The sequence below is a fragment of the Leucopleurus acutus genome (genome assembly GCF_964270905.1).
Source record: "Leucopleurus acutus genome assembly, chromosome: 20".
Classification (NCBI taxonomy): Eukaryota; Metazoa; Chordata; class Mammalia; order Artiodactyla; family Delphinidae; genus Leucopleurus; species Leucopleurus acutus.
The window spans coordinates 11,479,113-11,492,403 of record NC_139162.1 but is presented as its reverse complement, the minus strand read 5'-3'; the positions used below and the strand labels follow the sequence as shown (position 1 = coordinate 11,492,403).

Sequence of the window (13,291 nt, the reverse complement as noted above, 5' to 3'; positions counted from 1 at the left end):
CTTGAGCTGCACATGCACAGGGGAGATTTCTAGGAACCAAGCAGAGAGATGCAGCTGGGAAACTGAACAAGCCACACAGGAATTTCAGCAGCAACCACCAGAGGAGAGACAGAATTTAGAGCTTAAGTCTCATTAATTGAGATGGGCTTTGTAAAGCCCTCAGCTTTCCATAGAAATGACAGAAGGTCCACTGCCTTTACAGCAAAGACGATGTCCGAGAACTGAGTGTGATTGAAAACTACAAGTGAAACTGACACAGGCCCACCCTGATGAAGTAAAACCTCCATTATTGTGATAAGGTTGTGATTTAACTGCTTGTGAAAACAAAAGAAGTCTTCAGAGAATGACAACAGAATCCAGAGTCTCTACAATGTATCACCCATAATATCCAGAATATTATAACAATTATTGCTTATTCCAAAAGAGAGTAGACTTTGATCCAAAGTCAAGAAAATAGAAGTACCATTAGGAACAGGCCCTGGGACACAGGTGTTTGATCAGCAGGCAAAAACTTTAAAGCAACTGTTAAAAAACATATGAAGAATTAAAGGTAAAAATAATCACAAGTGAACAAAGGGTATTCTAAGTAGATAAATGAGAACTTTATTAAAGAAGCAAATGTAGGGACTTCCCTGGTGGCACAGTGGTTAAGAACCTGCCTGCCAACGCAGGGGACATGGGTTCGATCCCTGGTCTGGGAAGATCCCTCATGCCACAGAGCTCCTGAGCCCGCACGCCACAACTACTGAAGCCCGCGCGCTCTAAGGCCCGTGTGCCACACGTACTGAGCCCGTGTGCTGCAACCACTGAAGCCCATGTACCTAGAGCCCATGCTGCACAACAAGAGAAGTCACCACAGTGAGAAGCCCGCGCACTGCAACGAAGAGTAGCCCCTGCTCACTGCCACTAGAGAAAGCCCGCGCACAGCAACAAAGACCCAACGCTGCCAAAAAAAGAAGAAAAGAAAAGAAAAAACGAAGCAAATGTGGATTTTAGAACAGAAAAGTACAACATCATCAGAAGTAAAATATTCACTGGATAGACTTCAACTCTTATGGGAAATAGCAAAAGGAATCTTCAGTAAACCTGAAGATACGTAAGTAGAAATCATTCAGTCTGAAGAACACAGGAAAAAAAAAAGATTGAAAGAAACATTGACAGACCCTTTGTGGCTTGTGGGAAAATATCAATGATTTAACAGGCAAGAAATGGGAGTCCCAGAAGGGCAGGAAATAAAATGAAGCTATATATATATATTTGATGAAACTATGGCTGAAAATTTCTCAGATTTGCTTAATAAATATCTCTGGAAGCAAGCCCCCAAGATGGCCCCCGATTTTCCACACTGCCTGTTGTTCACACCATTGTGTAATTTCCTTCTCTTGTATGTCGCATGGACCTTGTGACTTGCTTTTAAGAACAGAATATGGTAAAGGTGATGAGATGTCACTTCAGAGGTTGGGTTACAGAAGACTGTGACTTCTGACTTGCTCAAAATTCTCTGCGTCTTCTAGCCTTCTTGTCTCAGTATCGCAATCTGCCATGTCGTGAGCTCTCGTGGACAAAGAATTGAGGGTAGCCTTCAACCAACAGCCAGTGAATAACTGAGGCTGTCAGTCCAACAGCCAGCAAGGAGTAGAGTACTGCCAGCAGCCACAGGGTAAGCTTGGAAACAGAGCCTTCCCCACTCAAGTACTGAGCTGATTGCAGTCCTTGCCAACACTTTGAGTATAGTCTTTCTTTGGGAGAGACCCTGAGACAGAGGATCATAAATCAGAAGAATCATAGACCGTAAAACGTCATGTTTTAAGTCACTGCGTCTTGGGATAATTTGTTATGCCATAGTAGATAACTAGTACAACTTCAGTGTATGGATTCCAGAAACTCAGAAGATCTCAAGCAGAATAAAAACCAGAGAAAAACACACCTGGGTTTGTTGTTCACGTTGCCAAAAACCAGTGATAAAGATGAATGTTTTCAAAGTAGCCAGTTTGGGTGAATCTGGTAGAAGACATTCCATACAGGGGAATAAGGATACAAATGAAGGCTGACCTCTCATCAGAAGCACAGGTCAGAAGACAATGGAATGATACCTTTAGTGTGCTGGAAGAGGAAGCACTGTCAACCCAGAATTCTCTACAGGACGAAAATACATTTCACAAATGAAAGTAAAATAAATTCCTGTTCAGGTTAAACAAATGCTGAGAGAATCTGTTGTCAACACAACTGTACCGTAAGAAATACTGATGGAAATTCTTCAGGTTAAACAGAACTAACACCGGATTAAAACACAGATCTTCAGGAAGGAATGAGGGGCACTGGAAATCATGGATATGTCAGTGAATGTAAAAGCCAGTGTTTAAATTTTTCTCTTGATTAGGTAAATTAAATTATAAAGTTTATAACATCTGGATTTAAAATATATTATTACAACCGTAGCACAAAGAACAGGTGTTTATGTAGGGAAGGATGTTAAAAATTATCCAGTGGTAGGCTTCTGACATTTTATATTAAGTAATACAACATAAAATATAAGTAGACTGTGATGGATTAAGGATGCGTCTTATAATCTATAAAGAAAATATTAAAATACAATAAACAGTCATATAGCTAAAGGGTGAGTAAAAAAGTAAAATCGAATGCAAAACAGTATGAAGTAAGCCAAGAGGAGGCGTGAAAGGGGGAGCAAAAATACAGGATATCCTGTGGGAAGAAACTAAGAAACAAATACCAACACGGTAGATCTGGAAACACACTACCAATTATTACACTAAATGGCAGTGGATTAACCATCTCATTTAAAAGGTAGAAAATGGCCAACAGAGTTTAAAAATCACCAACTATATTCCGTCTGCAAGGGACACTAAAATGTTGCCATATTTTTCCATTCTCAGATGAGTAATTTGATCCTGACTCTTCTGTGTGTGCAAATTTAGCTCAGAACATCTTGGCTTTGAAATGCAATAAGGACTATTGTTTACTTTATAATTATGTTCATCAGAATAATTTTAAGAATCTTGCTGTTGTTACTGTTTTCTAGGACCAATGACACTGGATTCCTTTCTTATAAAGAACATCTGCCAGTAACTAAGATTGTGATCACAGACACCGGTCGACCACATTCAGCAGCAGCCTATAAACTAGGGCCTCTGCTCTGCCGGGGAGACAGTAAGTGGTGGCGACGTGCCATAAACATGTCTGAGGAAAGTGATGTCACTTAAGAACCATGTTTCTATCTTATAATAATTAATCAGACTTCTCATGTGAAAACTCATAAGCAGTGTCTGAAATCATTCCTATAGTCAATCAACAAAGCGCCCCTTATAGAATGCAAAGCCCGGGAATAAGTGCTGTTACAGCAAACCTTGTTACGAGTCCAAGAGAAAGAAACCACAAAGCATTTCTATTTGATTGGTTCATAAACTCACTCCATCATTCCTAAATGTCTGCATGCCATTGTCTATAAAGGAAGGCCTCAGTGCTACATAAAATTATCAAGTATGTATGGTGAGTTTTATACTGTTGGGCCTGGGGTGAAATTAGAACATCAGTAGAATCAATTGTTAGTTTAATCAAACACATTTCAACTTTTAATCTCATTTTTTTTCCCAGTTTGTGTGTGTGTGTTTTTAGTCTAAATCAGTGGTACCTGCTGTTTTGTATATTCAATGTATTAACACTCTAAACTGGAATTTTTTAGTTAAAATATAGTTTCATAGAAAATACATATTTTCAGCAGGGAATGAAATTAGCATACATATCCATTTATAACCTCTCTGACGTCAGCTGGGTTAGAGACTGATGCGTCAATCATTTTTGCTTTTAGTTATTTCCAGAACTTAAAATGCAAATAGAAGAAATAGTTATTTACCTTAAAAGTATCTCCTAGGGCTTCCCTGGTGGTGCAGTGGTTGAGAGTCCGCCTGCCGATGCAGGGGACACGGGTTCGTGCCCCGGTCCGGGAAGATCCCACATGCCGCAGAGCGGCTGGGCCCGTGAGCCATGGCCGCTGAGCCTGCGCGTCCGGAGCCTGTGCTCCGTAACGGGAGAGGCCACAACAGTGAGAGGCCCGCGTACCGCAACAAAAAAAAAAAAAAAAAAAAGCGGTCTGCCATTATACCTACCATCCCTAATCTTTATCACCTCTACTTCCTGTTCTGCCAGTAGGCCTTAAACAGCCACTTAAAGATGACATAGGGTATTTCGTGCAGAGAAAAGTTATGTGCAAAGAGATGAGATTGTAAACGCAGGATGCATCCTGAGGAATGCGATGATTTTGCGTGACTATAGAGAAATTGTTCTGTACATCACATGCACTCTTCACTGCTGGCTCTGATCTTAACCTTTCAGGGGCTCAGGCCGGCTTCCTCCATTTGCCACCATCCCTGGGGAATTGTTCTGCTTTGACTGAGGTCACTCCCAACTCTGTCCCTTAGGGATTCTTTCTTTCAGACTTCCTGTCATGAACTTAAGCACACAGCATCTTTTCCCTTAGGGCAGTGACTCTCCATCCAAGGTGATTTTGCTCCCTCAGGGGACATTTGGCAATATCTGGAGATAGTTTTGGCTGTCACAACTGTGAGGGGTTTTATGCTACTGGCATCTAAAGGGAGAGGCCAGAAATGCTGTAAATATCCTACAGTGCACAAGACAGCCCTCCACCACAAAGAATTATCTTGTCCAAAAGGCCCATAGTCTTAAGGTTGAGAAACTAGAGCGTTAAACTTTTGTGACCACAGGGATGCAGAAGGAGGCTGGCAATATCAGGAATAAGGATTTACAAATACTGTAAGGATTTAGGGACCTGCTGATTAACATCTGACTTATTAATGAAACAATCACTGAGAGCTTTCCTTGGCCTTCTTGTCCCCCATATCTACTTTAGCGTTGAGGCTCATCGCCACATAAGGTCATAGAGCATTTTCTGCATAAAGGGCCCTTTTTAAAAACTTTCTCCGTCTGAAGAATGATGGTGGCAGAGTAATGAATGCCCCCATTTTCTCTGTATGGGCAGACTGTATCTCTGAGGGTGCAATGCCCTAGACACAGTGTTTTTCCTTTCCAAGTGAGATACACTGGGCAGATGTAGGGCTTCTAGATATGGGATCATGCACAGTGGGCCTTATAAGCAGAGGAAAGATATGTGGATGTTATCCTGAAGGCATTAGGACTGGAACACTAGTTAGACCTGGGATAATTTAAGACTTAGCTTAATTCTTATGATCCAACTGAAAGCATGGAAATCAGTTACAAACCTAAAGACAGGAAGGTGACCTTTGAAGTAAGACAAGGAAAATGATGAAGGCTTGAACTAGGCAATAGTTGTCATGGGGCTTAAATAAGGGGCTCAATTAGGGAGGTAAGTTCAGTACGATTTGGACGGGAGTGAGGGTGAAAAGCTGTGAGGATGATCTCCAGCCTCCTGACTTGAGTAAAGCAGGTAGCACCGTTTGTTGAGACAATAAGAATGCTAGTACCCTTCATTGAGACACAGAATTTTTAGATTTTCTTTGAACAGAAAAATGGAAAGATGAAAATAAAAAAATAATATTTTGGATTTATCACACAAACCAGAGATGTTGAAAATTTCATATCTAGCCATGTTTTTCTAGGAAAGAAGACAGACGCCTTGAGAAAGCAGGACAAATAAACAAAAATGAGTGAGCCCTACAGGTACCAGATATGAACTTGCTCCTAACTCCAAGTCTTTCTTTTCATTGTTTTAAATGTAGATGGGTATAAAATTTTGTGTTACTACTGCTATTATTGCTTAATGTCAGAAGTCATAGATAATATCGTTAGGTGTTTTACCAAAAGCACAAAAGATATGAATGATAAAGTCCCCTTTAAAGTTGTGCTGCAGATATAAAACTTAGTAACTATTGTTGACCTTAAAGAATTTCTTTATTTATGAATATGGAAATACATTTTTGGAAAAATATGTGAAAAGTAAACGGCAGAATTCAACATCCTACTTATGATAAAAACTAAGCAAACTACGAACTTAAAAAAACTTTCTCAGTGTTTCAAAAGGCATCTGTGAAAATCTGAAAATATGACTATCCTGAATAGTCACAGACTTAATGCTTCCTTTCTAAAATCAGGATCAAGACAAGGATCTGTTCTCACCTCTCCCATTCAATATCATGCTGTTGGTCCTAGCACGTGTAGTATGTCAAGAAAAGGAATTCGAGTCATACAGATCAGAAAGGAAGAAATAAAATGTCTCTATTTGCTAAAGACATGGTTTTCTAGGTAGAAAATTCTTAAGAATTTATAAAAAAATAAGTGAGTTTAGCAAGATTACAGGATGCAAGGTCAATATGCAAAAAATAAATTATATCTCTATATGCTAATAATGAAAAACTTTAAATTGAAATTTTAAAAGTACCTTTTAGAGCAGCACCAAAAAAAATGAAATAATTTGGTATAAACGTAACAAAAATACATAACATTTATGAGAAATAATTAAAGAACTAAATAAAAATGTAATACTCATAGATTGAAAGATTGGATTTTGTTAAGATGTCAATTTTCCCCAAATTGATGTACAGATTGAATACACTCTCAATCAAAATCCAGCAGGCATTTTTTTTTTTTTTCGCAGAAATTGGCAAGCTTATTCTAAAATGTATAGGGGGAAGCAAAGAAACTAGATTGGCTAAAACATTTTGAATAATAAAAACAAAATTGGAGACAGCTATCTGATTTTAAGGCTTGTTGCAAAACTACACAATTCAAATCAGTATACATTGATATCGAGATAGACAAATCAATTAATGGAGTAGAATAGGTATATGTATACACACACACATACATATGCACATAAGGCAACTCAAGGGGGAAAGAATAGTCCTCTTCAAGAAACAGTGCTGGAACAATTAGAATCCATTTGCAAAAACAAAAACAATAAAAGAATGTCATCCCACTTCAAACTGCATATAAAAATTAACTCAATCACAAACTTAAATGTATACCCACAAACTATAAAACTTCTCTAAGGAAATATAGAAGAAAATCATAATGACCTTGGGTTAGGCACAGATTTCTTAGATGCAACATCGATAACATGATCCATAAATTTTTTTAATGATAAGTTGGGTTTCACCAAAATTAAAAACTGCTTTTGAAATGACATTGGGATTGAGATTGGTATTGACATATACACACTACTATATATAAAATAGATAACTAATAAGAACCTACTGTGTAGCACAAGGAACTCTACTCAATATTCTGTAATGACCTACATGGGAAACGAATCTAAAAAAGAGTGGATATATGCATATGTATAACTGATTCACTTTGCGACACAGCAGAAACTAACACAACATTGTAAATCAACTATACTCCAATATAACTTAATTTTTTAAAAATGGAAAGAAGAACCACACATGGGGAGAAAAGATTTGCAAGGCGCATATCTGATAAAGGCTAGTATCCAGGATATGTGAAGAACTTTCTAACAGTGCAATTAAAGAAAAATTCAGATTAACAAATGGGCAAAAGATTTGCACATACATTTTGTCAGATAAAATATACAGATTCCAAATAAACACATAAAAAGGTTTTCAGCATCATTAGTCATTAGGGAAATGTACAATAATACCACAAGGAGATACCAATATATAACTATTAGAATGGCTGAAATTGTAAAAGAATAATAAAACAAAGAAACTGACTGGTAAAGATTTTAGTCACATGGGTATTCTCCAGGATACTCCTAGGATCTTACTGAGTATGTTTCTGACTTTTACTAACTTTAGAGACAAAGGGTCAACGGAAAGAATCACGGGAAAACATCTGGGTTTACAGTTAATAGAAAGATTGTAACTAGGAGGGCTCGTACATATATTTTCCTTTCTGCTCACTCTCCTGGGAGCAGTGGGACCATCTTCATTTTTGAGGTGCCATCAGAAGTCTTCTAGACCAGGGGTCCCCAACTCCCAGGACGCGGACTGATACTGGTCCGCGGCCTGTTAGGAACCGGGCTGCACAGCAGGAGGTGAGCGGCAGGCGCGCGATTGAAGCTTCATCTGCTGCTCCCCATCGCTCCCCATCCCTGCATTGCCGCCTGAACCGTCCCTCCCCACCACCGCCCATCCGTGGAAGAATTGTCTTCCACGAAACCGGTCCCTGGTGCCAAAAAGGTTGGGGAGCGCTGCTCTAGACCAATAATTCTTCAACTTCGGCATGCATTAAAAATTATTGGAGAGCATGTCAATTGTAGTTGCGTTACCTTCAGAACTCTCCCCTCACACTAAGGAGAAAGCGTAGTAGTATTGACCCCCGGGGTTGAATGTTTTTTGACATCAATCAGGAGGATACCTACAGGAACTTCCCCTGTTTCTGCAGGTCCTGCAGCACAGAGAAAATTCATCGACCACTGATGACATCTGGCTCCATTTCCTCTTCACTTGCTTTCTTTCCTTCATCTGCAACATACCTCCAATCCTTTTACTGAAACCATCCACACTCACATTCACACCCTTCCTACATGAAGCCTTCCACAGGTCTCTAGAGGACTTTACCTACACTTTCAAAGAATGTTCAGTAAATTACGAAGATATACTTCTCATACTGGCTTTTAATTATTTCTGAGCCTCTCAAGAGCAGGTCCATTGCTCATTTATTATTGTATTCCTGACACCTAGTACATTACCTGTTACATGAAAGATAATCAATAAATAGCAGCTTATGAAAGAATGAGAATGATCTATCATACACAGCTCGAGAAACCTATAGCTTGGAGTTACTCGTGAGAGAACAGGAATAAGTTTTTTATTGTATAAGCAATTAAATGATATGCAAATATATACTTTTAATTAAAGGAGTTTATATTTTAAAAGACTTATTCTGAATTTTAAAAATCACAAAGTACAAAGGACGTTTAGTACCATCCTGAGCCATTTCTCATTCATGTACGTGGGCTTGAGGCAGTGAAAGTGCTTTCAAATAAGCACACGATTTTACTTAATACTTTTGATTTTTCACTCTTTTAATAAGACAGTGTTTTTATAAAACTGAAATACTACTTCTTGAAGAAAGAAAAATATCTTATGACTTATTTTGCTTTTTTTTTTTTGCGGTACGCGGGCCGCTCACTGTTGTGGCCTCTCCCGTTGCGGAGCACAGGCTCCGGACGCGCAGGCTCAGCGGCCATGGCTCACGGGCCCAGCCGCTCTGCGGCATGTGGGATCCTCCCGGACCGGGGCACGAACCCGTGGCACGAACCCATGTCCCCTGCATCGGCGGGCAGACTCTCAACCACTGCGCCACCAGGGAAGCCCCCTGTTTTGCTTTTTGTTTTGTGTTCTTTTGAAAAGATTTACATCACTAGCTAGTAACTGATATTCAAGAAACTTCCCAAATGTGGGGCAACAAACATTCTTTCTAACACTTTCAAAAGATTTCCATTTTTTTTGAGACTGGGAATCCTGATAATTCTCAGAACTACAGTAATATTTTTTTGTGACAAGATTCTCCATGTATATACCTGTATTCATTGTTTTAAATATTAAATATTAATGACAATTGATATGAAGTCATTCTAACATTTTAAGATATACAGAAATATCAAAGGAAAGACTCCAGTAATCACCAAGAGTCACACAACTCAGAAATAATGTTTAATACCAGCGAGCATTATTCCATACATTTCTAAATACCGCTAGTGGCGGGTTTCCCAACCTTGGCACTCTTGACATTTGGGCTGAGTAATTCCTTGTGATGGTGGGGTGCCGTCCTGTGCATTGTAGGGCATTTAGCAGTGTCCCTGGCCCCTACCTGCTAGGCGCCAGTAGTACCCTCCCCAGTTGTGACAACCAAATATGTCTCCAGAAATTGCCAGATGTTCCCTGGGGTGCAAAATAGCCCCAGGTTGAGAAGCACTGTTCTAGACAGAAGAATAGAAGAAGAGATTTAGAAATAAATTTGCAAAACTTTATTAAGTAAAGTTGACAGAGAAAGAAGAAACAAATTGAAGCTGTAAGGATTGCTTTATATTATTTATATATTGAATAAATATATATTCAACTTGTATGATCTTGCTACACTTAAAAAAATTATAAAAATTTTAAAGGTTATAGAGTCACTTGGTTTTATATTCAAGTTGTTTTAAGTTTTAGATAGCATTGATCTATTCTGAAAAATGGGAAAATTAGCACTCCTCTGTTCCTTCCTCGTCTTTTTCTCCCCCCATGTCCCAATTTTTGTTAGTTATGCTATTATTTGTATGGTTGTTTATTTATTTATTTATTTTTTACGGTATACGGGCCTCTCACTGTTGTGGCCTCTCCTGTTGCGGAGCACAGGCTCCAGACGCGCAGGCTCAGCGGCCATGGCTCACGGGCCCAGCCGCTCCGCGGCATGTGGGATCTTCCCGGACCGGGGCACGAACCCGTGTCCCCTGCATCGGCCGGCGGACTCTCAACCACTGTGCCACCGGGGAAGCCCTCTAGGTATCTTTTGATGGACTATATTTCGTTATGAAGGAATGCTTTATTTTTATTTTTCCCCAAAAGAGTTTGTATGTGCTTTATTCTCAGAATTCTTTCAAATTTGACAAGGTCTATCTGTTACCTTAATGCTTAAAAAAAAGTTAGGCTGGCAACATTTTCTTTCAGAAATTTGTGGACGGTCCTCCTGTATCTTCTAGTTTTTAATATTGCTGTGGGAAATTCTGAGGCCAAACTGACTTTTCCAGCTTGAGGTGATTTGCTTTTTCTGACAGAATAACTTAAGGAATAGTTATCCTTATAGGTCAGTACTTAACAAGGATGCATCTCAGTCTTGTGTGCTGGTATTAATTTTTCCTGAAATAGGCTGTGATGTGGTAAAACGTATACCTGCATTTTATAATCGGTTTAAAGAGTTGTAAGCGTGATCTAAATTTCTGCTCTCAATTTGTTTTTCTGGACAAGGTTGTATTTTTAACTCTTTGGCATTTGAATTTTTCAGCCAATTTTATGAAATGTATTTCTTCTCAGTTAATTCATTGTGTTGAAATTTTATGTCTCACCAAGGCACCCTCAAAACCTACGTGGTTAGAAAAGATTGTTCTAAGTTTCTTTTTCTTAGACTCTTGTCATTGAAATTGGTTTCTTCATTTTGCCTGCATCGACTTGTTCAGCTGTCTGAGAAATCACAGCTGCCCAGAATGCATTAAATAATCAAAGGTGCATGTAGGCAATAAATAACTTTGCAGAAGTTGTATTCTCAGACTGGAAAAAGATATTGACTAGTGATTTGGTTAATTTCTCTTCCATTGACAGAGTTCTGTTCCATTTGGCAGACTACATATAAACCATTAAAAAGAATGAGGATCAATTCCATTTTAACAGATAATCATATAATTTTGCAAGCTCCACTATATCTGATAATCCTTCACCATTAATAAATTCTTTTTACGTTCTTGTGTTTCATTTTGTTTTCTTTCCTTGGGTTTCCTTTATTTAATTTTCTTAAAGTTTCTCCACCCTTTTAACGCCCTCATCTTCTTGCTTTTCTTCTTTCTTCTTTCTCTTTGGTCTCCTCTCTTTACCTTCCTCTTTCTACTTGTTTACCAAAGAATTTGAGTATATTTATGAGATACATATGATACAACCAAACTGGGCGTGATTACTCTAAGCTTTCTGATTGCTATTATGACAAAGAGAATCTTATAATTTCATTCAACAAATATTTATTGAGCCCATACACTGCGCCATGTTTTCCCCACATTGAGACTGACAGGGAGAGAGAGAAACAGCAGTGAACGAAATAGGCAAAAATAAATAGAGAAGAAGATCTTCATTCTTGGAGCTCAAGTTCTCCTGAGGTGGGGGAGATGGACAACAAATAAGTAATCTGGTGTGACGGACACTCGTAAGTATTGTGAAGGCAGTGCAGCTGAGAGAGGACTGGGGTGGGATTGAGCATTTAAAATATGATGGTTGTTAGGTGCTCACTATGAAGGTGGCATGTGAATAAAAATCTGAGGGAAATAAGAGAGCAAGGCATGTGAGTATCTGTGAAAGTACTTTACACAGTGGGGAAAGCCAGAGTATCCACGCAGAGATGGGACTGTTGCTGATATGGTCATGGAACAGCAAAATGGCCCGTATGTTCAGAGCAGAGTGTGCAAAGAGGAGAAGGGTATAAGTCAGAGAGGAAACTGGTGGTCAGATCACTGAGGGTTTTGAAAGGTCTTTATTTTTCAACCTGAATGAGAATGGAAAACAGGAGAGAATTTTGGGAGGAGGAGCAGTGTGGTCTAACTTATGCTTTAGTGAAACTGAACAGGGTAGAGCTGATGAGCATATCACCAACAGCTGAGGGATTGTGATGGCTTGGACCATGGGCACAGTGATGATAGTGGTAACATGTGTATTATTCGAAAGGAGAAGCAATCACATTTGCTGTTGGATTGATGTAGGTTGCAAAAGGAGTAGTCAAGAATGATACCAAGGTGTTTGGTCTCACAGTCAGTTAGAGGCATGGAATTGGCACTAACTGAGACGGAGAAGATTGCTGCTGGGGTCAAGGAGTTGCAGAGGAGTGTTAAGAATTCTGTTTTTGAACATATTAACGCTGAGATGCTCTTAGACATTCACATAGAGATGTGGAGTTGTTAGTTTGAGAGTTCCAGGCTTCAGTTGTATATTTATAAGTCAGCAGCATATTTAAAAGCCATGAAATGGCCCGCAGGAGTTATTGTGGGTGGAGTAGTATAATGACAGGGCCTTGAGACATTCCCACACTGATAGGTTGGGGAGTTGAGGAAGAAGAAAGAAAGGAAACTGAGAACGATACCACTAATGAGAAAGGCAAATGAGTGCTGGTATCCTGTACTCCAAATGAAGAGCATATTTCAAAGAGAGGAAAATAATCAATCATGAATTGTTGCTGATAGGTTTAAGTAAGATGTGGGCTGAGAATTGACAAAGGACTAGTATCTAGAGATACTAGACCCCTCAAAAGTCAACAATGAAAAAAGAAGCAGCAGTCCAATTAAAGTATGGATGTTATGAAATGAATTGTTCCCCACCCCCAAAATTCATATGTTGAAGCCCTAACCCCCAATGGGACTGTATTAGGCAGTGGGGTCTTTAAGGAGATAATTTAAGTTAAATGATGCCATAAGCATGGGTCCCTAATCTGATTGGATTCATGTCTTTATAAGAAGACAAAGAGACATCAGAGAGCCCTCTCTCTCTTCACCTGTGCGCAGAGGAAAGGCCATGTGAGGACATGGTGAGAATGCAACCATCTGCAAGCCAGGAACGCAATGGGTAAATGACATGAAGAGAGA

At 39.2% G+C, this 13,291-nt stretch overlaps 1 protein-coding gene across 6 annotated transcripts in view; it reads left to right on the top strand.

Moving 5' to 3' along the window:
- CNTNAP4 (contactin associated protein family member 4) overlaps window positions 1–13,291 on the top strand; it is a gene marked incomplete at both ends in the record, with an annotated part of 261,875 nt that overhangs the window by 209,810 nt on the left and 38,774 nt on the right. For all 6 annotated transcript variants that reach the window (XM_082862478.1, XM_082862479.1, XM_082862481.1 and 3 more), the window contains one exon: window positions 3,041–3,168. In XM_082862478.1, coding sequence (XP_082718604.1) covers window positions 3,041–3,168 — 128 coding nt within the window. The remainder of the gene's footprint in view (window positions 1–3,040; window positions 3,169–13,291) is intronic.